The sequence below is a fragment of the Erinaceus europaeus genome, chromosome 15 (genome assembly GCF_950295315.1).
Source record: "Erinaceus europaeus chromosome 15, mEriEur2.1, whole genome shotgun sequence".
Lineage (NCBI taxonomy): Eukaryota > Metazoa > Chordata > Mammalia > Eulipotyphla > Erinaceidae > Erinaceus > Erinaceus europaeus.
Genome location: NC_080176.1, coordinates 45,235,717 through 45,261,947, shown reverse-complemented (window position 1 = coordinate 45,261,947; position 26,231 = coordinate 45,235,717). Strand labels below are relative to the sequence as shown.

Genomic DNA, 26,231 nt, shown 5'->3' with positions numbered 1-26,231 from the left:
CCAATTACCATCACATCTAACCAATGTGTAACTTCCAGGATATTACAGGAGTTTGTGATCCTGTCAGTACAACAGAATATAATAGAAAGGCAAATGACAGTTATTCATTGTACAACATTTGGTTTATATATTTACTTTTATCATTATGAGGAGTTATTATCTTTCTCAGTTCCAAAAGAGGATGCTCAGGATATTATGCAATAAAACTACAATCAGCATAGATACTTTTTTTTGAGAGGTAATATATTTATCTTTTTTTTGTGATAAATTAATTTTTTTACATTTAATTTTTTTTTAATAAAAAGGATACATTGACAAAACCATAGGATAAGAGGGGCACAACTCCACACAATTCCCACCATCAGGAAACTCTGTATCCCATCCCCTCCCTTGATAGTTTTCCTATTCTTTAACCGTCTGGGAGTATGGACCCAAGGTCATTGTGGGATGCAGAAGGTGGAAGGTCTGGCTTCTGTAATTGCTTCCCTGCTGAACATGGCCATTGACAGGTTGATCCATACTCCCAGCCTGCCTCTCTCTTTCCCTTGTGGGCTGGGGCTCTGGGGAAGTGGAGCTCCAGGACACACTGGTGGGGTCATCTGTCCAGGGAAGTCTGGTTGGCATCATGGTAGCATCTGGAACCTGGTGGCTGAAAACAGAATTAACATATAAAGCCAAACAAGTTGTTGATTAATCATGTACCTAAAGGCTGGAGTAGTGCAGATGAAGAGTTGGGAGAATCTCTGTTTTGTAGCTATTTTTTTTTTTGCCTCCTGGGCTAACGCTGGGGCTGGGTGCAGTGACTGCACTATGAATCCATTACTCCTAGTAGCCATAATTTTTTTTTCCATTATGTTGTTGTTGTTGCTGCTGCTGTTGTTGGATAGGACAGAGAGAAATTGAGAGAGGAGGGAAAGACAGAATAGCGGAAAGAAAGATAACTAGCAAACCTGCTTCACCACTTGCTAAGAGACTACCCTACCCCCACAGGTGGGTAGCCAAAGGCTCGAACCCAGATCCTTGAGCTTCACACTATGTGTGCTTAATCCTGTGCATTACCATCTGGCCCCCAGATGTTTTTATTTAGAGAAGTTATGAGTGACATAATGTTATGAAAAATGCATTTTAAGCTCATTTTTTTTAATTAAAACTAGTACCTACTCTTTCTTTAGTACTTTAGAATAAAATAAGTAAATTCAAAGAAACTTATCTCACATGTTGTCTGCCTTAAACACATATGGAAAAACAAAGTTATAACCTAGTTGGCCTTTAATGTGGTATTCTCAATATCATCTTATATGTGCGGTATGAGAAATAACCACTCACAATAAAGCTTAAGGAACATGGGTCTCACTCATAAAAGATGGCTTTATTAACTTGCCTACTGATATTTCCATTAGTTCCTTAGATCTTCACTTATGATTATATCTGACATTCTCCTTTGTATTTTACTTTGATAAGATGATGCCATAGATGCTAACCTCTATTACTCACATGGTACAATTAGAAATAAAAGTCATTGTTTTGGAGTTTAGGGAACTGAGTTTTTGATTCAGAGTATATTATTAATTTGGTATGGAAACTCACTGAAGTCTCTCAGTTCTCTGTCCTGTGAAACAAGATGATTACATTAGATGGCCTATCCTATTTTTTTTTTTTTTTACCTTCACAAGTCTGGCTCTGTTATACTTTTTTTTTTTTTAAAGAGGGTTGATTGGGTCTAGCATTTTCCTGAGTATTTTATTAGTTCGTACCAGAGAGTCATCAAGAGAAACACTTGACTGCCCAGGTTAATCTGCAGTCACTTTAAGCACTTCTTATTAGTAGTTTCTGAGTAGTTAAGGCTGTAAATCTCTGTACTAACAGGCCTTTCTTGGGTCTATCTTAATTCACACAAAGAGAGTTTCCACAAGTGGTGGTCAGCTAGGGTTTTGTGTGTTGTTTCTCAGATCTGTGTCCCATGCTGTAGTATCAGCAAATGAATGCATCTGTGAATTATTTTTCCATGGGCTTTGGAACATTATTTTACAGTATAAAAATACCAGTTGTGTACATTATTTGATTCCTGAAGTAGCTTACCAAGAAATATTCTTACATTTAATACAACTGACAAGCACTAATAGTTCTAATGGAAGGAATAGCTGACTTAATTTCTGCCCAAGTGGTAAAGAATACAGGCTTCCTTATTGAGGGACAGGGAAGTAGAATGTGGATGAGTCCAAACTCGGTGTAGGGGGAAAGACAAGTGAAGAAAATCAGCTAATAGCAAAACAATATCATAGAAAGGAGTGAGTGGGTTGTGAAACTGGGCTATCTATACAGTTATACCACAAGCTGGTTGCTATTTATCTAGTAATGAAATGCTTAATTAAAAATTGTATCTATGTAAAAGATATCGTGTACCTCCCCAGCTTGGTTATTATTACACTGTGAGAAAATATATGTTGAAGCTATTCTTGTTCACCTCTTAAGTACATTTTTAGTGACATGATCAGACATTTTTAACTGAGTAAAGTATTAAAAACAGACTTTGATTCAAGATGCCTAACAGTTTCAATGTGAAGCTCTCTATTTGGAATATCTCTGGTAGAAAATGGAATACTTTTATGGGAATAAGTACACTTTAAATTATATTTCCTTTCTAGTCGTTCATTTTTTTAAAAATGTGTACTACTTAACATTAATTTTGACACTGATTCTAACTCTGGAATTTAGGAACAACTTTTTTTTTTCTTTAATATTTAGGTACTACGGTGGGAGTGGTCTGTGCCACAGACAGAGATGAGCCAGACACGATGCACACACGCCTGAAGTATAGCATTTTGGAGCAGATGCCAAGATCACCTGGCCTCTTCTCTGTGCATCCCAGCACGGGCGTAATCACCACCGTCTCTCATTCTATGGACAGAGAGGTAACTTGAAAGTCCTTGGAATATCATTTTACTGAGGAATATACTTCCCTCAAATTTACTGAAATTCACTGCCCTCTGGATTAGGGACAACTAATTTTATTTTATTTAGGCATAAGACATGAAGAATTACTGTCTATGTTACCTGTTTCTTTTTAAAAAAATTTATTAGTGATTTAATAATGATTAACAAGATTGTAGGATAACAGAGGTGTAATTCCATACAATTCCCTCCACCAGAGTTCTGTATCCCATCTCCTCCATTGAAAACTTCTCTTTTCTTTATCCCTTTCTGGAAGTATTCTGGACCAAAATTCTTGATGGGGTGCCGATGGTGGAAGGTCTGGCTTCTGTAATTGCTTCTCCCCTGGACACGGACGTTGGCAGATTGATCCATACCCCAGATTATTTCTATCTTTCCCTCATGGGGTAGGGCTCTGGGGAGGTGGGGTTCCAAAACACGTGGGTGAGATCACCTACCCGGAGAGGTCAGGATGGCGTCATGGTAGCATCTGTAGCTTGGTGGCTGAAAGGCAGTAAGATATAAAGCAGGGCAAATTGTCTAATAGATAGGAACCTAGAGGTAAGAATAGAGAAGATGAGACAAAGGGCCTTCATTTGAGAAGAAGCTAGGCAGTCTATTTTAGGTATATTCCAAGGAGCCCCCTGACTTTAGTAATTTTTGCCTGAGCCTGCTTTCTTCTTCTCCTTCTCTTTCTCCTTCTCCTTCTCCAACTCCTTATCCTCATCCTCCTTCTCTTCCTCCTCTTTCTTCTTCTTTTAATGAGGCGTCCGGGAATTGAGCCCAGGACTTCATACAAGGGAGACATGCCCTCTACTGCTCAGTGATCTTGACTGTCCAATATTTACTTTACACTTTTTGAACAAGAGAGGGGGAGAGGCCAAATGATAGCCACCATCCCTGGAGTCGCACTCATTCTGTCTTTGTTGCCTTTTCATGTGGTACCTGGGATCAAAACCAGATTTAAAGCTTTTGAGGCAACACCCTAGTGCTGAACCACCCAACCAGCCCCTGTAAATTATTTCTTATAGAGCTTTTATTTTCCTGTGTAAGCCCTAAGTCATAAAAGTACAAATAAGTGAGCATTTAGGCCTATGAACAAGAGATACTTAACAAAGTTATTACTGAATATATGGTGTGTGTGACTAGACTCATAGGTTTAACCTTAGTACAAATTCTAATTCTCATTTAAGAAAAATACTTTTGTTCCTTTTACAAGCAGGTGTCATACCTTGATGTCTACTCAGTGACTATAGGTATGTAACTTTAATTAGGAAAGAATTAGTTGAGATATCAGTGAAGTTTTTGGTCATCACAAGGACTTCACTATTTTGGGATGACATTTTTTCTTTCCCAGACAGGGAGAGATAGTGTGTGAAAGAGACCATTGCACCATAGCTTCCTCTGGTGCAGTAGGGGCTGGGATTGAACCTGGGTTGTACACATGGCAAAGCACCATGCTGACCAAGTGAGCTATTTCACTGACCCAGTTTAGTGTATTGTTAAAACTGATAATACTATGTGATTGATGTAATAACATTATATATATATATATATATATATATATATATATATATATATATGGCACTTTATATTTAAATACACATAGTCTTATTTGCTCTTCCAACTTTGACTGGTTTAGCTAGACAGGCAATACATTAAATGCAAGGGACAAACACAAGTGATTGACAAACCCAAGTCAAATGACTGTACTGAATTTTATTACGATTGCTCTATTTTATCAACTTTTATTTAGCTCTAAGAGGTGTAGTATTGACTGTGATAGACTAATCAGTTCTACATGTTGAAAGTAGTTCTGTTAGAACACTTCAGTAGTTTGTATGATGATTAGAGAAATTTAAATACAAGGACCAATATGACTTGAGAGAAATGATAAAGAAAGAGATCATCAGTGGTATTTGTTACTAACGAAAAAGAAAACATAGGGGAAAAATCATAATTTTGAATCAAAAATAGTATATAGGTTTTGTTTATCATTACTTTAAATTGTATGAGGTCAGAACAGCTTATGTGACAATGTACACCCATAATGGTAATAATTAATGGGGAAGTTGAGAGCGTGAATGCTTTTTAGTATCTGTGAAATATGTGGCAGTGAATATGCTAATGAAAGAATTTCACCCAAACTTTATACAGATCGAAAAAAAGGAAATTTATAAAAATCAAATGAAATAAACAAAAGTTACACAGTTTGTAAGAGATTTTGAGTCAGTTCCAGATCTGTTCACCTGAAAAGAAAAATAAATCTAATGGGACTGTGTGATGATCAGCTACAAAGTACACTCTGGAGAATAAAAAAGAAAGCTAGGAAATGAATACATGAGACAGAGGGGAAAAAAATGGCAGTTTATTTAAAGGAAGAAAAATAGATTACCAGGGTCCTGGATGCTATAAAAGGAGAATTTCAAAGTCACAATTTTGATTTCCCATGTGGAAGTATATATAACTGGAGTGGCTAAAAATAATAAGATATGAGAGAAAGGCCAGAGATGAATGTGTCAGCAACTCATGACTTCATTTCATCACTCATGACTTCATTTCATCACTATCTGTAAGCCTTAATTTGCAACAATCAGTGAAGGCTTCCTTACTTCCAACTCACTTTTGTTAAGTCCTTTTCTCGTTGTTGGCACATATTAAAACTCTTCCCTCTCTTTGATTTCTTATTCTCCTCTGCATCTCTGATCTCTGCTTTTTTAAAAAATTAGTTTATTTATTTGGATAGAGACTGAGAGAAATTGATAGGGAAATAGACAGAGAGACACCTGCAGAACTGCTTCACCTCTTGTGAAGCTTTCCTCCTGCAGGCTGGCGCCAGGGGCTTGAACCGTGGTCCTTATACATTGTAGCATGTGCATTCAATCAGGTGTGGCCACTCTGATCTCTCTTTATTAGCATTCTTTGCTAGTCTTCGTATTCCCCTCTACTTATATTATTCTTCCTTGTGTCGTCAGCTTTTGCCACCCTTTAGCTTTTCTGCTTGATAACTGATCGTTGCTGTAATTTCAGTCATCATCTATATTATCAGACCCCCATTTTGGTATTTTTGGTTCTAGCTATCCCTTAAGTATGTATCATTTAACATCATTTAACTGGGCATCTTCTGAACCTTTCTTCTTAAACCTCTCATGGATTAATAAAATCCACTATATGTCAAATAAAACTCATTCTCTTTGTCCCATCTTAACAACCTTGAGTAAATCTTTACTCCAACGGAGACCTGTAAATCCTGAATTCCTCATATTGTTTGGGTAAACCTGTCTACCGAGGTATTCAGGTCAGGAACCTGAGTATCATCCTCAACTTTTATATAAGCTCTATTTTCAACCCCAACTTTGTTCTCCCAGATGACTAGCATGTCATCCTTCTACTCTCTATCCATTGTTATTTTGATTTAAATCACCTGCCTTTGACCATTGTTGAAAACTCCTTACTGGGTTTTAAATTAAACTAAACTAGGCCCTGGGTTGTGGCTCACGTCACTGAGCATACACATTGTAGTGCACAGGACCTGGGTTCAAGCCCTTAGTCTTAGTCTGCAGGGTGGAAGCACATGAATGGTGAAGAAATTCTATAGGTGTCTTCCCTTCCCCCAACCACCTTGCTCCTCCTCCTCCCTCAATTTCTGTCTATATTCAAAATAAAAAATACAATATTTTAAATTATATTAGATTTATTTAAAATATAGTAGTGGAGATTAAACCCAAGGTCTTACTCATAGGCATTGATTGCTGTGGTGCCCCTCCCCCCTCAACACAATTTGCTTTTTCTATTTTTAGGTCAATAAAGAGATAGAACAGAAAATTATGAGGGAAAAAAGGGCAAGGCAACATTTCAGTATGTATTGAGCTCTTGCTGCTGTGGGTGGGGTGGGGTGGGGGGGGGGGGAATGCCAGGGATTGAATACAGAGATTCAAGTTTGTGAGGCAGATGCTGTACCACTGAGCCTCATTATTTACTTCTGAGCCAACTTCCTGCCTCCTTATCTGTTTAATTTTTGGCTTAACTTGCTTAATTGTGCTTTGCCTTCCTTGTGGACATTTTGTCTAATTAGCTAGTCTGTCAAGCTCTAAAGAGTAACTAAGAGAGAAATCTGAAATTGTTTTAACCAAAATAATGTAGTCATCAATATTTTCTCCTAACTTCACATTTTGAGAAAAGAATTCTATATCAAATCATGTGCACTAACATTTAATAATCATAGTCTTTTCCTTTTAATTTCTTTTTTTTTTTTTTTTTGCCTCCAATGTTATTACTGAGTCTGTGCCAGCACTAGAAGTCCACTGAGCCTGGAGGCCAGTTTTTCCATTTTATTGGATGGGACAGAGAGAAATTGAGAGAGGAGGGGAAATTAGAGTGAAAGAAAAAAAGATAGACATCAACAGACCTGCTTCACTACTTCTGAAACATCCCTCCTGCAATGGGGGTTGGGGGGGTGGGGTCTTGAAACCAGATCCTTGCATGGGTCCTTGGACTTAGTACTATGTGAGCTTAGTACTATGTTCGCTTAATTGGGTGCTCCACCACCCAGCTCTCAATAATAGTCTTTTTGTAATACAAATATTCTTACTTTGTGCTTCCCATATCATTCCCATAAGCCTTTTTTTTATTACTCTCTACTGAAGGCATAATCTAAATTCTTAATATGGATCTTTGTAATTTACCCTGTTTGCCTTTTCAGTTTTATTTCCGTCTATGAAATTCTTAGACTACATACAATTGTGGAAATCAAATATAATAATGGAAATATAATAATATGCATTTTATGTTTCATTTGCAAATCTAAGTAAAAGCTTTTAGAACTAATTAGTTATTTGCTTTGTTTTCAGGCTGTAGATAAGTATGTATTGCTAATGAAAGTACAAGACATGGACGGTCAATTTTTTGGACTGATGACTACATCAACTTGTGTTATAACAGTAAAAGACTCAAATGACAATCCACCCACTTTCAGGCAAAATACTGTAAGTATGTAGTATTAAAATCTGTGTTTATTTGTACATATTGTTATTTGTTATATAGTCGGAATTAATTATTTAAATGGAATCTAAATCTTATTTACAGACAGTATTTTATTTTGTTATGCCTTTAAAATTTTGTTTATATTATTACCTTCTTGTTAAAAAGCAGCAGCAGAAGTCTTCATTTGAATATTTAAGTTACTTAATTCAGAAACTATCCTTACAGGAAAGAATGTCTTTTATCATTGTGGTTTTAAAATTATCTAGGTAGGCACTATAAGAAAAATAAGTATTTTTTTCATCTAGAATTATGCTTTCTTTGTTTTTATTTCAATTGGGGGTATTAGTGGTTTATAGTAATCAGTAAATACACTTGTGGGTGCATGTGTAAAATTTCTCAGTTTACCATAAGACATTCCAACCTCCACTTAGGTAATCCTCTACCATGGTGCCCCAGAACCTGAAAGCACCCCCTCCCTCTAAAACACCCCCTCCTCTTTGGTCTAACACACTAAACCTAGTCCAAGTTCTGCCTTGTGGATAAAAGTACTCTTAATGTGGAAGAAACATTTTAGTCTGTACATTTATCTTTAAAAAGTAAACTTTAATGAGTTTTTTTTCTGTTTCAGTATGAAGCATCTATAGATGAAAATGCATTTAATATGGAAATCTTAAGAATACCTATAGATGATAAGGATTTAATCAACACTGCCAATTGGAGAGCAAACTTTACCATTATCAAGGGCAATGAAAATGGACATTTCAAAATCACAACGGACAAAGAAACTAATGAAGGTGTCCTCTGGGTTGTAAAGGTACAAAAATACAGACTAATCGATAACTTGGAAAGTTAGATTTTAGTCAATGAATTATTTTATTTTACTTTATTTCATTGAGGGGTTAACGGTTTTATAGTATAGTCTAACACATAAGCACAAACTTCTCATCTCCCTTTGGCTGGTATGTAGGAGATACAATATGATGCCAGTGTCCCTTCATACTGTTTCTTCCTCTCTTTTCTCAGAGTCCTTTGCTTTGGTGCAATATACCACAACAGTCCAAGTTTCACTTTGTGCTTTCTCTTACCTTTCTTTGTTTTTAAGTTCCACCTATAAGTGAGAAGGCAACAGGTTGGAAGAAAACTGAATATTTAGTTTAACTGCCCCCATCTAATGACTGCCTTTCTTTTGTAACTTTGTTAAGTCATGAGTCACTTTATGCTTGAACATAGTTGTAGGAATTTCATATATTCAGTGTAACTTCCTCCACATTTGTAAAACCATGATTCTCAATAGTCTTAACTTCCATATGCCCAAATTATTCTTCTTGTAACATATCTCTTGTGTGGGGTCTAGCTCTGATGCTATACAAAAAGATGTTATATTCTTTTTAAAAATAGTTTTAATTTATTTTTATTTATTTTCCCTTTTGTTGCCCTTATTGTTGTACTTATTATTATTGTTGATGATGTCATCATTGTTGGATAGTACAGAGAGAAATGGAGAGAGGAGGGCAGACAGAGAGGGGGAGAGAAAGATAGACACCTACAGAACTGCTTCACCGCTTGTGAAGCAAATCCCCTGCAGGTGGGGAGCTGGGGCTCAAACCAGGATCCTTGCGCTTTGCTCTATGACTCCCCTTAATTTAGTTTGTGAACCTTGGTTCACAAGCCAATAGATATTCTGAAGTGCATTTTCTACCTCTTTAAGATGCACTACCCCACCCCCCAAAAGTACTGATATCTCTCTACTAAAGTCCATTGAGCCACCTCTCCTGCTACTGCCCTCCCTACCCCCAGACCTTTGATATACTCAGTTCTGTTGTTTAGTCCATGGTCTTCATTGGGGTTTGCTTACTTTCTTGATTTTGCTTTCTCCCTATGAGTGAGGTCATTTTTGTTTGTTTTCACTTCATGGGAATTTTATTAGTATCTCTCATAGGCCTGGATTAGTGATGGTGAATTCCTTCAGCTGTTGCTTGCCTAAAAAACACTTCCTGTCTTCTTCAAAACTTACAGCTTAGTAGTATGAAGTTTTTTTCAGTTGTGGGTCTTTTTAATTCAGAATTTTGAATACATTCTGTCAGTTCTTTCTAGCTTTTGGCCTTTTGAAAAGTTGCTGATGTCTAATAGGATTTTCTTTATAAGGGATTCTTTGCTTTTCTTGCTTAGGTATCTCCTATTTTAAAATAAAACTGTATAGCAGGGCATTTTAAGTCCATTCTGTCATATAAACAACAGTGCCAATGATGACAACACCCCTTACTAGTTCAAACAAAAAGTTACAGGAATGAATTATTCTCTTTAAAGAAATTTTCCTCTTCCAATGCCAAGGGGATAAATTCTAAAAAAAATCAACTATAATCAAAAGATTGGCTTAAGAGAGAAAGAGAGAGAAAGAGGGCCAGGCAGTTGCACAGTCGGTTAAGCGCACATGGCACAAAACACAAGGACGGGCTTAAGGATCCCTGTTCGAGTCCCTGCTCCCCACCTGCAGGTGGGTTGCTTCACAAGCGGTGAAGCAGGTCTGCAGGTGTCTATCTTTCTCTCCCCCTCTCTGTCTTCCCCTCCTCTCTCCATTTCTCTCTGTCCTATCCAACAATAATGACAGCAGTAACAAAAGTAATGACAACAGCAACAGTGAATAATGGGGGCAAAAAAGGGGAAAAATAGCTTCTAGGAACAGTGGATTTGTAGTGCAGGTACCTAGCCCCAGGGATAACTCTGAAGACAAAAAAAAAAGAAAGAAAGAAAGAGAGAGAGGGAGGGAGAGAGCCTGACTGACCAATGAGCCAACTAAGTTGTGTAGAACAGCAGAGGAATTACAAAGTGGTGACTAGTGAAATGTAATCAAGGAAGACTTATTATCAACTCCAGCTTGAAGGAATGTCTTTTGACCTTGGTAAAAATCAGCTTACCTCCTCATCTCCACTTTCCTGCTCCATAAAATGGAAGAAGTACTATGGTAATACCACTGGATACATAGTATTTCTTTTATTACTTTTCATTTTCATTGTGAAAGTTTGCTGGACAAGCTATAGACAATGCCACAGTATGTTTTTTTTTTAATTGCTGCTTGCACAATTCCACTGCTCCTAACAGACTCCCTTCCCCCCTTTTTAATTTCACACAGAGAGACAGAGAGGGAGAAAAAGAGGAGGGGACACTCCCACCCCACTCCACTACTCATGGAGTTTCCCTTGATGTAGTACATAGTGATCTCACATGTGCTGGGGGCTTAAACCTAGGTCAGACGTGACAAGCTGTGTGCTCTGCCATGGGGACCATCCTGGCCTTCACTGTGTCATTCTTAAATTGTCCAAATGTAATTTTCACAAACATGAACAAGCGAACATGGGTATGATTTTTATTGAATTCATTTATGAGGAAATCAAGAAGTCAAATCAGACTTCTAAGAAGAAGTGAGAATTAGCATGGACATTGACAAAAAAAGTAAAAGCTTAAATAAAATCACTTCAATATTTGCCAGATAGGGCAGTTAAAATGTACTTTTGGACTACCTTTTCTATCAGAGAGAAAACACATTGTTCTTTTTAATAAGACAACACTTAATTTCATGAGAGCTGTAAAATGTCTAGACCTTTGTAGAAAATAATAAGTCCAACACACTTGTCAAAAAAGTCAAACTAGTCGGATGACTAATAAGTTTCTAAATGATAGTGTTCGAAGGAGAGTCATATTGTGTGTTAATTCCAAGTTTCCTTAGCAAAAATGAGCTGTAACATAGTTCAGGAATTGATTTTCCAGAACTCTGTAAAGCCACCTGTAGAAACATTTAAACCAAACTTATGAAAGGCTTATTAGAGACACCTGTCTCTTTAGGAAAATATAAAAGTCAATATTGACTAAATGGGAATGCAGAACTTTTGGATGAGCCCACTCATAAACAGAAGTTGAGAAAGAAAAACAGAAATGGAAACTCAAAGCAGAATCTGATTGAGTTGGGGTATGGAAACATTTCATATTGGCAAAAGTCCACTCACTGTGTGAAACACTCATACTGATACACACATGTACTTTATTTTAAAGCCACTAAACCATGAAGAAAATCACCAAGTGATCCTGGAAATTGGAGTGAGCAACGAAGCTCCGTTTACTAGGGATGTGCTCAGAACCATAACCATGAACAGAGCTTCTGTCACAGTTCATGTGATAGATCAAGATGAAGGACCAGAATGCAGCCCGGCAGCCCAATATGTGCGGATAAAAGAAAACTCAGAAGTGGGGTTAAAGATCAATGGCTATAAAGCTTATGACCCTGAAACTAGAAATAGTAATAGCATAAGGTATACATAAATATATTCCCATATGATAAAAATGATTTGTAATAATTGAAATGAACTCATTTCAATACATTTTATATTTCTGATGATTGTCTTTTTTTCTTTTTCTGACAGGTACAGAAAATTGAATGATCCGAAGGGATGGCTCACCATTGATGAAATTTCAGGGTCAATAAAAACTTCCAAAGTTCTGGACAGAGAGGCTGCATCTCCTAGAGATGACTTATATAATATTACAGTTTTGGCAATAGACCAAGGTAAAGAATCAAGTTTAATCTAGTATATAAAAGAACGGGGAATAAATTGAAATTATGCCTATACAGATGTACTCCTTTAATAAGTATGTCAAAGTCTTAGGAATTGATTTAAAGACTGTTTATATTCATTTTTTTCTCCTTTATTTTTTTTTTGCTTTTTATTTACATTTATTTTAATTGTCTGACAAGATGAAAAGGCTTGCAACAAGATGCCATGTTTGGCTTAGCTTCATATCCTCTGCACTGGAACCATAAATGCTTATAAATCACTATATTAAAGGCTAGTGATGAAACTTATGCAAAGGCTGAAGTCTCACCAGACTCTTGGTTTCTTTATGTTACTTTAATTTGAGCCTTTAAATAGTTTAGATGATGACTAGGTTAAATGGTCCTTTCCTTGAATTATGTCCCTTAAGCTATGCTTCATCTTAAGATCATTTGGAGCATTTCAATTATCAAAGTATAGACATTCATTTAGTCTAGATGGGTCAGAATTTTTGGTTGAGGGACATGGGCATTATATATTTAAAATTAAAGTCCTTCAAAGTGGTTTTAAAAAAGTGGTTAAAAAAAGTCTTCCAAATATTGTACTCACAATATTGTGTGTACAATATATTTTTTTCTTGCAAGTTCAGATTTCTATGATGTAAATCAGATTTCTAGATTCCAAAACCATCTGGTTGTTGTCTTTTGTGGACAAAATTAAAATAACTTCTGTATAGCCATTTTATTACACATAAGCTTCTGCTCTGAAGATAGCCACACAAATAGAAGGTTTCAAATTTAGATATTTACTTTCATGTTCATTAATAATCTGGCAAAAGTATTATTGGTGATAGTTTCTGACATGATCAGCTGCAGTACTCATTGCAGATGACCTGCAGGCTTCTTCATTTACTTTTGTATATCCATGTTTTTGTTTTCTTCTAGTAGTCTTTTTATTTTAAAAGCCTATTTAAAGTAGAACTTGGTTAACTGTTTGTTGTTCTTGTTGAACTACAGAAGTTTACAAACTAAGCAAATTCTTTTTCCTTTATTCTAGACGGTAGATCATGTACTGGAACACTTGTAGTTACCATTGAAGATGTGAATGATAATGCACCAGAAATCCTCCAAAATGATATCATAATCTGCAAGCCAAAGATGGCATATACTGACATTTCAGCTGTTGATCCTGATGAACCTATCCATGGTGCTCCATTTTCCTTCAGTTTTGCAAACCCAGCTTCAGATATCAATAGATTATGGATCCTCACCAAAGTTAACGGTATTTGATGTAAAACAGTTAACGTTATTTGATGTAAAACAGTGATTTTATGCTCTCAACTATTTCCCAGTGGATTGATTTGTTCACACATGCAGCATTTTATTAACAAAGTTGAAAAGGCTAAATTAAACTTTCATAAAATCTATTTGGGGTCTGTATTACACATTGTATGTAAAATAAGTATTTTTATGAGGTCCAATTTGCATTTTTTATAAAGGAATATACATTTTTCTTATAGTAGCAGGTAGTTTAGCATTTTTTGGTACCCTGTCTACTTTTTCAAATTGAAAAACAGAGAGAGAGAGATAGAAGGAGAGAAGAAAAAGTAAAATGGCATCTAAGCTTCCTCCAGTGTAGTGGGGACTGGGCTCAAATCTGAATGGTGTACAAGACAAAGTAAGCTTGTGATTCAGTACCAGGGCCAAATTTATATCTTAAAATGTGATATTAATGGTAGGAGGACAGAAAAGTAATGATAGGAGAACAGGGTAAAGGTGAATGACAAGTAAAACCAAGGACTGGTATACTAGTATGAACGATGAGATATGACGATGGCTCAAGTGATGGTGTTGAGAAGTTTCAAGTAGGAGGTACAGCCCCAAATCCCTGAAGTTCAAATTTCAAGTTCAAGCCCTATTGATGGCTTTGGAATGTGCTACTTATTCACATCTTATTGATAGAATAATAGACAGGTGTCAGATAGTGAATGAATAAAAGAATGTTAAGTTATTAATCTTTGTGGGGGAAACTATAGGTGCTAATTATATGTGTGTCACAATTATATTACAGAAAAGTGCTTAAAGTTTATGTTGATAACCCATGTAAGATCCTCAGTTTGTAGGTAAGGGAGTAGACAAGGGAATACTAAATGCTAATGGAATTCCACTGGGTCACTCCAATGTTAAATTACATAATGCTCTCTTCTAAGACAATTATAATGAACACCTTCTAGAAGATAATATTCATGTTTGGAAAGGTTGAAGACAGTCCATTAATTCTATTCATTTTCACACTGCTGACAGTTTCTTTTTTTAAAAAAAAATTATTTAGCTAGAAATTGAGAGGGAAGGGGGTGATAGACAGGGAGAGGGAAGAGAGACACCTGCAGCACTGCTTCACCACTCGTGAAACTTTCCCCCTGCAGGTGGGGACCAGAGACTCAAACCTAGGTCCTTGCACACGGTAACATATGCACTCAACCAGGTGTGCCACCACCCATCCCAGCAGTTTCTTAATACTAAAATATAAGTAGGAATAAAGTAAATAATAGTAAAATATATAATAAAATATTAGCAATATATAAAGTGAAGCAAAAGTTAAGGAAGTAATAAACAATTTCTAGAAATGTATTTATTTTGTTTCAGATACAGCGGCTCGACTCTCATATCGGAAAAACGCTGAATTTCAAGAATACATCATTCCTATTACTGTAAATGATAGAGCAGGTCAATCTGCAACAAAAAAATTGAAAGTTAATCTATGTGATTGTACGCATCCGACTCAATGCCGGTCAGCTTCAAGGAGTTCAGGAATAGTCCTTGGAAAATGGGCCATTTTAGCAATCCTACTGGGCCTAGCATTACTTTCAAGTAAGTCTTTTCATTGATTTGGTGTTCAAGTATATGCTAGATACATGATTGAAGGAAAATGTTTTACAAATCTTATCCAATGGGCTCTGAGTCCTCCTTCAGATTCTTTTTACGTTATTAACTGAATTCTGGATTTTGAATAATTTCTATGAAAGTGATATCCTTTTTAAGATAAAAGATGTTACTCTTGAAAAAAATTGTTGAAAATGCCTCCCCCGTTCCCCTTCTGCAAGAAAGATGCCTCACAAGTAGTTACATGGTGCTGCAGGTGTCTCTTTGTCTTTCTTCCTAACTCCCTTACCCCTATTGATTTCTCTCTGTCCTGCCAAATGAAAGAATAAATAAGAGGGAAAACTGACCACCAGTTATGGTGGATTCATTGTGCAGAAAGCAAGCTCCAGATACAACCCTGGTGGCAACAAAAACAAAAAAATATAAAAGAAAGAGGTTGGGTGGTAGCGTGAGGACCGGCATAAGGATCTCGGTGGAGCCCCCGGCTCCCCACCTTCAGGGAGGTTGCTTCACAGGTTGTGAAGCAGGCCTGCAGTTGTCTATCTTTCTCTCCCCTTCTCTGTATCCCCTCCTCTCTTGATTTCTCTCTGTCCTATCCAATTTCATCAATGGCAACAATAATAATAATGACAACAACAAGGGCTTTAACAATGCAATGACAAAAAAAATAAAATAATTTTAAAAAAATAGAAAAGAAAATTTCTAAGATCAAACCAAATCTGTCACCTCATAGCTTTTATTTCTTAGTCTTAATCCTTTTATAGTTTAATAAATATTCTAAAATACCTGCCACATGAAAGTTCTCTATAAAGTCACTTTCACTTCATATCTTCACACCAGGAGCCACAGATTTATGGGAGATATTCATATTGCAGCACTATGTCTTCTTGGGCCTATCTTGACAGTTTTAAATTCTGCTGACCTCCATCCCAGTTATGTAGTCCTCAGTGGCACAGTATTTCTCCCCCTTTTTATGTCCATTCAATTGTTCTGTGATATTCGTTAAGAGAAGGATTCTGCAACCAGAGTTTCTAGGTCAATCATTTTTCAAGCTTAGAATGGTGCAATATATACTTTTTTTCTCTCCTCTCTTCTTTCTGTTTTGATAGGATGAAAAGAAATTGAGAGAAGAGGGGTAGATAGGAAGAGAAACAGAGAATTGTTTATTTTAAATGTACTTTTTGCATAAAATTGCAAACATAGAAGCATGTGTAGAATTCCAGTTTGTAAGCAGGACTAGAGTCAAATTTAACACATTTAAGCATTTCAGACTTTAAAACTTACGTGACATTTAGAAAGACTAAAGTAATTTCATCAGCTGCTATGCTTAAGGATTTTATTTTTCTTCTGTCAACTTTAGATAATAACAAATAATAATGAATGTTTATTCCGTGAATGTTAAATTTGCTTTTTTTTTTTTTGCTTTTGTTTAAACTCAGCTGTATTGTTAACTTTAGTATGTGGAGTTGTCGGAGCCAAGAAAAGAAAAGGTTTTCCTGAGGATTTAGCACAACAGAATTTAATTATATCCAACACAGAAGCACCTGGAGATGATAAGGTGGTAAGTAATTCTTATTTCTTCTAAGATTTATTTATTCTTCAAATGAAGAGATAGAAGAGAAAGGCCAGAATAATGCTGTGCTCTAGCATATTTTCCATATTAATATATGGAATAGTTTGGAGTTTAAGAAAAAAAATCCCAGATCGAGTTAAGATGGGTGAAAAAATCAGGGCTGGTACCAAGTTGCAGATACTACCATGATGCCAACCTGACTGCCCTGGGTAGATGACCTCACCAATGTGTCCTGGAACCCCACCTCCCCAGAGCTCTACTCCAGTAGGGAAAGGTAGAAACAGGCTGGGGATATGGATTGACCTGTAAACACCCATGCCTAGCAAAGAAGCAATTACAGAAGCCAGACCTCCCACCTTCTGCACCCCATAAAGATCTTTGGTCCATACTCACAGAGGGATAAAGAATAGGAAAGCTTCCAATGGGATATGAAACTCTAATGATGGGAATTCTGTGGACCTGTATTCCTCTTATCCCACAATCTTGTCTAACATTACTACATCACTAATAACATTTCAAAAAAATAAAAACATCGGGCTGGAAAAGTAAATCTGAAACTCACTTCAAGTATACTTTGTTTACATAAGATAATTCCCCAAAGAGCATTTATAGGGATAAAATTATACTATCAAGGAGATTTGATAATCAAGATTCGTGTGAGCCTATGTGTATGGTAGATTTTTACTGAAGCAGTAACCTAAATAAATAGAGTAGCAGTGCCACCAAATGGCTACTTATTAGTTCTTTTTCTGCAAGCAATGATATTGTAAATATAACTTTTACAGATATATTTCAGGTTTAGTAAGCCACCCGAACACAAATGTTTTCCTGTGTAGTTAGTAATTCTTTATATTAAATGGAAAAATTTTGATAAGAATATGGTATAATGAACCTAGTTACAGCGGATATCTTGAAAGGACTAGCTTATCATTAGAACTCACATGCTGAGGTGATTATAACTAATTTGCACACATGATCTAAAGATTCCAGTAGGGGCCAGGTATTGGTGCACCTGGTTGAATGCACGTGTTACAAGGCACAAGGACCTGAGTTCGAGCCCACAGTCCCCACCTATAGGAGGGAAAGCTTCTTGAGTGGTGAAGCAGGGCTGCAGGTGTCTCTCTGTTCCTCTCCCTCTCTATCATTCCCTTCCCTCTCAATATCCGGCTGTCTCTATCCAATAAATAAATAAAGATAAAAAAATTTAAAAAAATATTTCAGTAAAATTCCGATGTTAAGTTAATATTTAAAAAGCAATTCTAATTCTTTCTCATTTTAAAACTTTCATTGAACTCTTTGTTCTCATTTACTTCCCATAACATCTTTTTTATTTGATTTATTTAGATTTCTTCATTGAAACTGAACTTCTGGAAGGGAAAATATCTTTCATTTCACTATAACATTACTTCCTGTTCACTTAGCACTTCTTGGAAATTATTTTGATAAAGATAACTAATAACTAATTTTTAAAAATGTTCCCTTTTGTTGCCCTTGTTTTTTTTTTATTGTTGTAGTTATTATTGTTGTTGTTGTTAACTGATGTCGTTGTTGTTGGATAGGGCAGAGAGAAATGGAGAGAGGAGGGGAAGATAGAGGGGGGAGAGAAAGACAGACACCTGCACACCTGCTTCACCACCTGTGAAGTGACTCCCCTTCAGGTGGAGAGCCGAGGGTTCTAACCGGGATCCTTATGCCAGTCCTTGCCCTAATAACTACTTTTTAAACTTGAATACAGTAGATGTTTACTTTATGTGAATTAAATTGTTTCATCTTATTCCTACTGTTTATTTGTTTAGGTTGCCACTAGGCTTATTGCTGGAACTCAGTGCCTGTAGGAATCTTCTGATCCTGATGGTCACTCCACTCCCTCCTCTCCTTTTTCTCTCTTTTTGATAAAGACAGAGAGAAATTGAGAGAGAAGGAGGAGATAGAGCAGAGGAGAGAGAGAGGCACCTATAACACTGCTTCGGAGCCTGGTGGTGGTACCCCTGATTGAGCATACATGTTACAATGCACAAGGACCCATATTGGAGCCCCCAGTCCCCCACCTGCAGGGGGAAAGCAGTACAAGTGGTGAAGCAGTACTGCAGGTGTCTCTTTGTCTCTCACCCTCTCTATCCCTCCCTTCCTTCTCTATGTTTGACTGTCTGTATCCAATAAATAAATAAAGATAATAAACATTTTTTAAAGAAACTTAAAAAAAAAAAACCACTGCTTCACCACTTGTGAAGTTGCCCCCTGTAGGTGGACATGTGGGAGTCCTTGAGCACGGTAACGTGCATTTTACTGAGTGTGCCATTTTTTGCTTCCTTTATGTATTACTTGACTGTCTTAACAGAATCCTCTCTGTATAGCTATAGAACCCACTTTTCTTTTTTCCTTTACTATTTTGATAATTATTTCCACTCAAATCTATCATATTTCTAATTCTTTAATCTACCTCTCAAAACATTATTTTTCTTGTGCTACTGAGGTTTTCTTGTTTTTATTGCTTTATTCTTAGCCTTCTTTTCTTTTAATCTACAGTTGTCTTTGGATGATCTCATTTATTAATACATCTTCAACTAAAAAAAACTGTTTAACAGTGTCTCCCAGAACTCTGTTATCAGCTTTGATCTCTCACCTGAGCTTCAGTTCTACGCATCCATGAATTCACTCACCTTAAGATATCCATCCTCCATGCTTCTCAAACTTAAACCATGTTCGTAATTCAACTGCGAGCTCTTCTTTCACCTACAAAGGTGACCGACCTCATTTTATCCCATCTATCCAGTTCCTCAAGCAGAACATTGAACAGTGATTCCTGACCCTTTGCTGCCCCATCTCTCTCCTTTGTATTCTTGTGAGTTGTTTTGAATCCATGTCTTCTTCATTCTATCGATCTTATTTCATTTTAGTGTTCTGCCAATGGATTTACGACCAACACTGTGAACAACCTGAGCCACGGCTTTTGTGGTACAGTGGGATCTGGAGTCAAGAATGGAGGACAGGATGTTATTGAGATGGTGAAAGGAGGACACCAGACTTCGGAATCCTGCCAGGCGGTGGGACATCATCAGACCCTGGACTCCTGCAGGGGAGGACACCTAGATGTGGACAACTGTAGATACACTTATTCTGAGTGGCATAGTTTCACCCAGCCCCGTCTTGGTGAAGTGAGTTCCCCTCAGTCACTTACATTATAATTTCAATGGTCAGGCACAGAACAGTAGATAATTGAAATTAATGTATATTTCTCAGAAACTGTTTTTCCATATACTTTGATGTAGTTTATTTTCTCTCATCCCCCAGTTATTTTTTTCTTTACTTTTGTTACTTTATTTATTTTAAAAGGATTTTATTGCAGTTGCCACATTTCTCTTAATTTCCAAAATCTCATGAAAATTGGAGCTTTTTAATACACACTCTTACTGGGATTACATTTTTTCTTTTAAATGTAATTTAATTTATTATTGGATAGAGACAAAAAGAAATTGAGAGGGAAGAAGAGAGAGAGAGAGAGGGATATATACATTCAGCCCTTCTTCACCTTTTGTGAAGCTTCTCCCCTGTAGGTAAGGACCAGGGACTTGAACCTGGGTCCTTATACACTGTAATGTGTGTGCTTAATCAGGTGTGCCACCATCTGGCCCCATTTTTTCTCTCTGCATTTACTACATAAATGTTTTTGATAAAGAGTTTTTAAAAATCTGATTCTCACGATCACAAAACTCTTTCAATCAAATCTTCCATTCTTTATGAAAACACCTGTACACAATTCTAGGATGAACATCAACTAATTTGACCTATATGAACCTTATTTGATATAAAGAGAACCATGTAAATATAATATTTTTATTTGCAAGAAAATAAAGAAATGAAAGGAGGGATTAAATAAAGGATTTTTCTGTCCTGCAAGGATATCAAAATCACTTGGGAAGCTTTTAAATAATCTAAACAATTTTTGTTTGTTTACCAGAGAGCACACTGCTCAGTTCTGACTTATGGTGGTATGGGGGATTGAATCTAACACTTTGGAGTTTATCTCTTAGCATAACCACTATGCTATCTCCTCTTCCCTAATTACTTTTTTTTTAGAATAAAGACAGAAATGTACTGAGAGAGGGAGAGATAGAGACAGAAAGAGAGTACAGCACTGCAGCTTCCTTCTATGTGATGGAGGCCTGGCTTGGGCTGCACACCTGGCAAAGTAGCACACTATCCAATTCAACTATTTCACCAGCCCCCAAGTTTTTATAATTACTGAATTACCTCATTAAAATTATTTGTGTTGTGAAGAAGTTCACATAGTCAAAAACTGCTATTGTCTTGGTTCCCTCTTAAAAGAGTCTGATTTATTTGGCTTGGCTGTTTACTTGTTTCCCTGCTTGATTATTTATTTAAAGCTCCTCAGGTGATTCAAATATCTAGCCTGGGTAGAGAACCACAAGTGACTAAAGTATTTTTTTTCTGTTTTATCTTTCTTTCCTCCCTTCTTTCCTTCCTCCTTCCCTTCCTTCCTTCTTTCTTTCCTTCCGGTTTCCTTCTCCTTTTTTTTTTTGCCTCCAGGGTTATCACTGTGACTTGATACCAACACTACAAATCCACTACTCCTGGAGGCCATTTTTCATTTTATTGAATAGGACAGAGAAAAATTGAGTGAGGAGGGGGAGGGAGAGAGGGAGAGAGAAAGACACCTACAGACCTGCTTTCCCACTTGGAAGCATTCCCCCTGCAGGTGGGGAGCTGGGGACTTGAACCCAAACTCTTACATGGGTCCTTGTGCTAGTACTTTCTTCGCCTATCAGGGTGTACCACTGCTGGGTCCTGTAGTATCTGCATGGTACTAAATTTCTGCATCTTATATCAGAAGACACTAGTGATATTGTAATGTAAAACACCGGACCAGGATCTGTAGCCCTTTGATGGGCCACAAGTGACAGCATTCAGAGACACAGCTTCAGTTTATTAAATTAATCAATGGCTTTATCTTTTTGTCAAATTCAAGCATCAATTTTCTTTTGTTTCTAGTGTCCATCTAGTGTAAGATCAGATTGTGAGTGAAGTTGGAACCAGGCAGTAGTGTACCTGGTTGAGCGCACACATTGCCATGCACAAAGACCCAGGTTCAAATCCCCAGCTTTCACCTGCAGGAGGAGCGGGGGAAGCTTCACAAAAAGTGAAGCTATGCTGTACACATCTCTTTTTTTCTCTCCATCTCTATTACATCTCCCCCTTTCATCTTAATTTGTGTTTGACCTGTTCTATCAAGTAAAATACTAGCAAACAGTAAAAAAAATTTTTTTAAAGGAGTGATGTTTAAAATTTATCTTAGGTGTGCTCTTCAATATATTCAAATAGGTAATGGAATATGAGGAAAAAAACAGTTTTGAGGTAAGACACTGGATAATAGTAGCCAAGGACATAAGCTCTGAGTTAGAGAAAGGATAGGAAGCAGATGAGAGAGGGAGGGGGTACAGGAATTTTAAAAAAATCAGTGTCAGACAAGGAGGACTGAGGTGACTGAATGCTTGGCTTCTTTATCCAAAACAGTATGATTTTTGCAATTATGTTAATGCTATATGAATTATCATTAATATCAATTATTTTAAATGTCACTGCAAATATTGTGCTTCTCTTTTGTCATCTTTTGATTATCTTAGAAATTTGATTTTGAAGTTGACGTAGTGATTCTTATGTTATAACTGCATATAATAGTGATTTTAATTAACATCTTTACTGTGTACTGGGTATGAACAACAGAGATATTTCTCATGTACTTTCCTTTATCATTTAATAATAATTTGTATAAGGTAGATTGTTTTCCCAGTTTAATGTGAGTAAGCCTTACAAATGTTTAAAAACTTGTTAAAAAATCTTATAACTAGTCAATACAAGTCAATACAATTTAGAACTATGACTCATAATCAGATTGTCTATTTAAGTTCAAATTCATAAACTCTACCTAAGCATATTGCCACCATCCTGCTGATGAACCTGACCTTTAAATATGGACATAGGTCTAGAAATAGACTTGGGATAAGCATTAGTTGATAATTTAAATGCACTTAAAAATACCCGTTGTATCCATTTCTTTATGTGTATGGAATAGCAGCTATGTCTAAGATACTGGTTGTGATAACGACCAATCATTTGCATTTTTTGTATGTAGGACACCATTAGAGGACACACTGGTTAAAAATTAGACATAAAAGGTAAATACAATAATAAATTTCTTGTTCATATGTTTAAGGTGTTTAAAATAATAATACAAACCTTTTAAATTTTTTTACAGAAATTGCACCTATGTAATCAGAATGAAGACCAGGTTCCATCTCGAGATTATGTCCTGACATACAGCTATGAAGGGAGAGGCTCTCCAGCTGGTTCTGTTGGCTGTTGCAGTGAGAAGCAGGAAGAAGAGGGCCTTGACTTCTTAAATAATCTGGAACCTAAATTTACTGCACTGGCAGATACATGCACAAAGAGAGAATGTTAGAGTGCTCCAGCTAGCTTTGTTTTTGTCAGACACTCTGGACACTTCCAAAGGAATATGACATTAAATTTTAATATGTGTGTGCATTTTTCTCAATTCAAATAGTACCATTTAACAAATTGTATTTGTATAGCATTAATCTTATCTTTTCCAAGAATTTTAGAATAAATTTTGCCTTTTTTGAAATCAGTGAGTAAAGCAGCAACGAATGGCAGATTTCATGCTTTAGTATTAGAATTGAGTTCTTCAAAAGACTTGTTCTCTTTTACTGATATTTCCCCAATAGCTTTGTTAAATGTTAATTGCACAGTAGCTACACTGTTCTGGACTAGAAATTCTTATTTTCTCCCACATTTAGTTTTAAGTAGAAGGCGATATCAAGCACTATCCGATTACATTGAGCTTTTTTTTTTACTTTATTTTTTTATTCTTTTGAAATAATGGTGGCTTGACACAGGTTTCAGATGTACAATATTAGAAATCAGTATCCATTTATACTATATTATGTTTACTATATGTTGGATTTTTAGTTTTCAAAATGTTTGTCTCTCCTGGTCAGTCACACTTAGCACCAGTATATTTTTTTAAAAAATTTTATTTATAAAAAGGAAACATTGACTCAATCATAGGGTAAGAGGGGTACAACTTCACACAATTCCCACCACCAGAACTCATATCCCATCCCCTCCCCTGATAGCTTTCCTATTCTTTAACCCTTTGGGAGTATGAACCCCCCAAGGTCATTGTGGGGTGCAGAAGGTGGAAGGTATGGCTTCTGTAATTGCTTCTCCGCTGAACATCGGCTTTGACAGGTTGATCCATACTCCCAGCCTGTCTCTCTCTTTCCCTAGTGGGGAAGGGCTTTGGGGAATCAGAGCTCCAGGACACAATGGTGGAGTTGTCTGTCCAGGGAAGTCTGTTGTTTGCTCAGAAAGATCATGAAGAACAGCTTTATCTTCTCAGTTGCTCTGACAACATCTCAAAAAAGTGCATGGACAAAAAAATCAAACTACATTTTATCTGATTTTCATTTATTTATTATTGAATAGAGACAGAAATTGAGAGTAGATGGTAGAGAAGCAAAGAGACACCTGCAGCCTTGCTTTACCCTTCATGACACTTTCCCCTGCAAGTGGGGACCAGGGGCTTGAACCTGGGTCTTTGTGTACTGTACTGTGAGTGCTTAACTAGGTGTGCCACTGCCTTCCTCACCCCCCCCGCCCTTTTCATTTTATTTGATAGGACAGAGAAAAATTGAGAGGGAAAGGTAGGTCAAGAGAAAGACACCTGCAAGAATTTTAAATGCTATAAAATATAAAAAAGAATACAAGAAAAGTTTAATTCGTGATGCAATTTAGAGTATCCTCAAGCTATTTCAGAAATTTAGTGTTTTTTCAAATGTGTTGATATTCTAGACCCCCTGGAAAGCCCTAGAAAATATTACGAGAACTGTAATCTAATAGGTATTCTTATGAAAAGTTGAATATAACATTGTTGTAGACTCACTTCAGGTGAAAGCTTAAAATAGTGAGTAATAGGAATTTTTTTTCTACTAGGAAACAAATTGGAATAGATTAATAAAGACTAAATTAACTTAAAATCTGTGCATTTTTCTAAGAAAAACTGCTACCCACCTACATAGTCCCTTCCCTCAGCTTTTTGTCTTGGAGAGAGTGCTACATTTTCTGCTTTCTTATTTGCCTCAGAAATAAAGATATTTAGATTCACAGGTAATAAAGATAATTTTACTTTTAAGGTTTTATTCATAATATAAAAAATTTGACATGTACTGTTATTCTTATATGTATAAGATAAAATATACTGTTTGACTATGAAAGGAAATGTTTTTCTAAAGCTTTTACTTGTCCAGTGAATATTCTTGAATTTTTAATATCAATGTACATTTTACCTTATCTATGAGGAAGTAGTTAACTGTTTAAAATACAATAAGGATTGTTTTGCAGTTTTTTAAACAGAACTTTATTTTGATAGTAAAAGAAATTACATTTTTAAGAAAATATCACAGATCAAAATAGGCAAAAATTGAATGTACAAGGTAATCTTTGCATATGTAAAATGTTAATAAAAATGTTAACATGATTTCTTTACATTATTGTATTTAAATATCAGATTACCCCAATGTGGTCAAGTTGTAAAAGTATGCTTAAAGCTGGCATAGAAATAGACATCCTCACTGATGGTTTCATGTATGCCCAATAATACTGTGGGGAACAGATAATTGTCAAGTTGTCGACATCACTATTTCACACTTTGGGATGTGAGATTGCTCTTTGGGGATGGCTTTATAAGTTATAATTTATATGTTTCCATTTATTTATCAGATTTTCACTGGATAAGAAGTATTAGAAGGTGGTTGTGATTGTAGTACTCCAGATGTAAAGCACTGATACAAGATTCTTAGGGAGTGAAGTAGTATAGTTAAAGGGGAAACATAAAGAGAAAAAAAATAATGTTAACATTAAAATAATGTTCCAATCTTGGTCTGCCACTTTGAGGATATATGACTCCCATGTGAGAGGAGAAAGTGTGTGTGTGTGTGTGTGTGTGTGTGTGTGTGTGAGAGAGAGAGAGAGAGAGAGAGGAGATACCACAGCACTTCTTTACCATTCATGGATGTTGACCTTGTACTGTCACTCCCATCCTAGCCCCTTCCTGTGTAACACCATTGAATAACTACTGGGAGTTCCTCTCTAGATTTTTCACACTGAGCACTGAAAAGGGTCCACACTAAGGTACTGTTTTCAGTTTGACTAAATTACATTTTTAAAGTGGCAGCATCATATCTACCATCAAACAGTGGTGGTCACCAAATGACAATTAAA

General features: G+C 36.3%; 1 protein-coding gene across 3 annotated transcripts in view; it reads left to right on the top strand.

Moving 5' to 3' along the window:
- Positions 1-25,488, top strand: part of LOC103111638 (desmocollin-3) — a 56,582-nt gene extending 31,094 nt beyond the window's left edge. The window contains exons 4-14 of one of the 3 annotated variants that reach the window (XM_060173655.1): positions 2,746-2,912; positions 7,782-7,916; positions 8,543-8,728; positions 11,962-12,218; positions 12,330-12,472; positions 13,515-13,739; positions 15,104-15,328; positions 16,780-16,901; positions 19,811-20,068; positions 23,065-23,107; positions 23,188-23,325. In XM_060173655.1, coding sequence (XP_060029638.1) covers positions 2,746-2,912; positions 7,782-7,916; positions 8,543-8,728; positions 11,962-12,218; positions 12,330-12,472; positions 13,515-13,739; positions 15,104-15,328; positions 16,780-16,901; positions 19,811-20,068; positions 23,065-23,091 — 1,745 coding nt within the window. In that variant the 3' untranslated portion in view covers positions 23,092-23,107; positions 23,188-23,325. Of the gene's footprint in view, positions 1-2,745; positions 2,913-7,781; positions 7,917-8,542; positions 8,729-11,961; positions 12,219-12,329; positions 12,473-13,514; positions 13,740-15,103; positions 15,329-16,779; positions 16,902-19,810; positions 20,069-23,064; positions 23,108-23,187 lie in introns of all 3 variants that reach the window. The other 2 variants (XM_007520955.2, XM_060173654.1) reach the window with 2 other exon arrangements.
- The last annotated feature ends 743 nt before the right edge of the window (positions 25,489-26,231 follow it).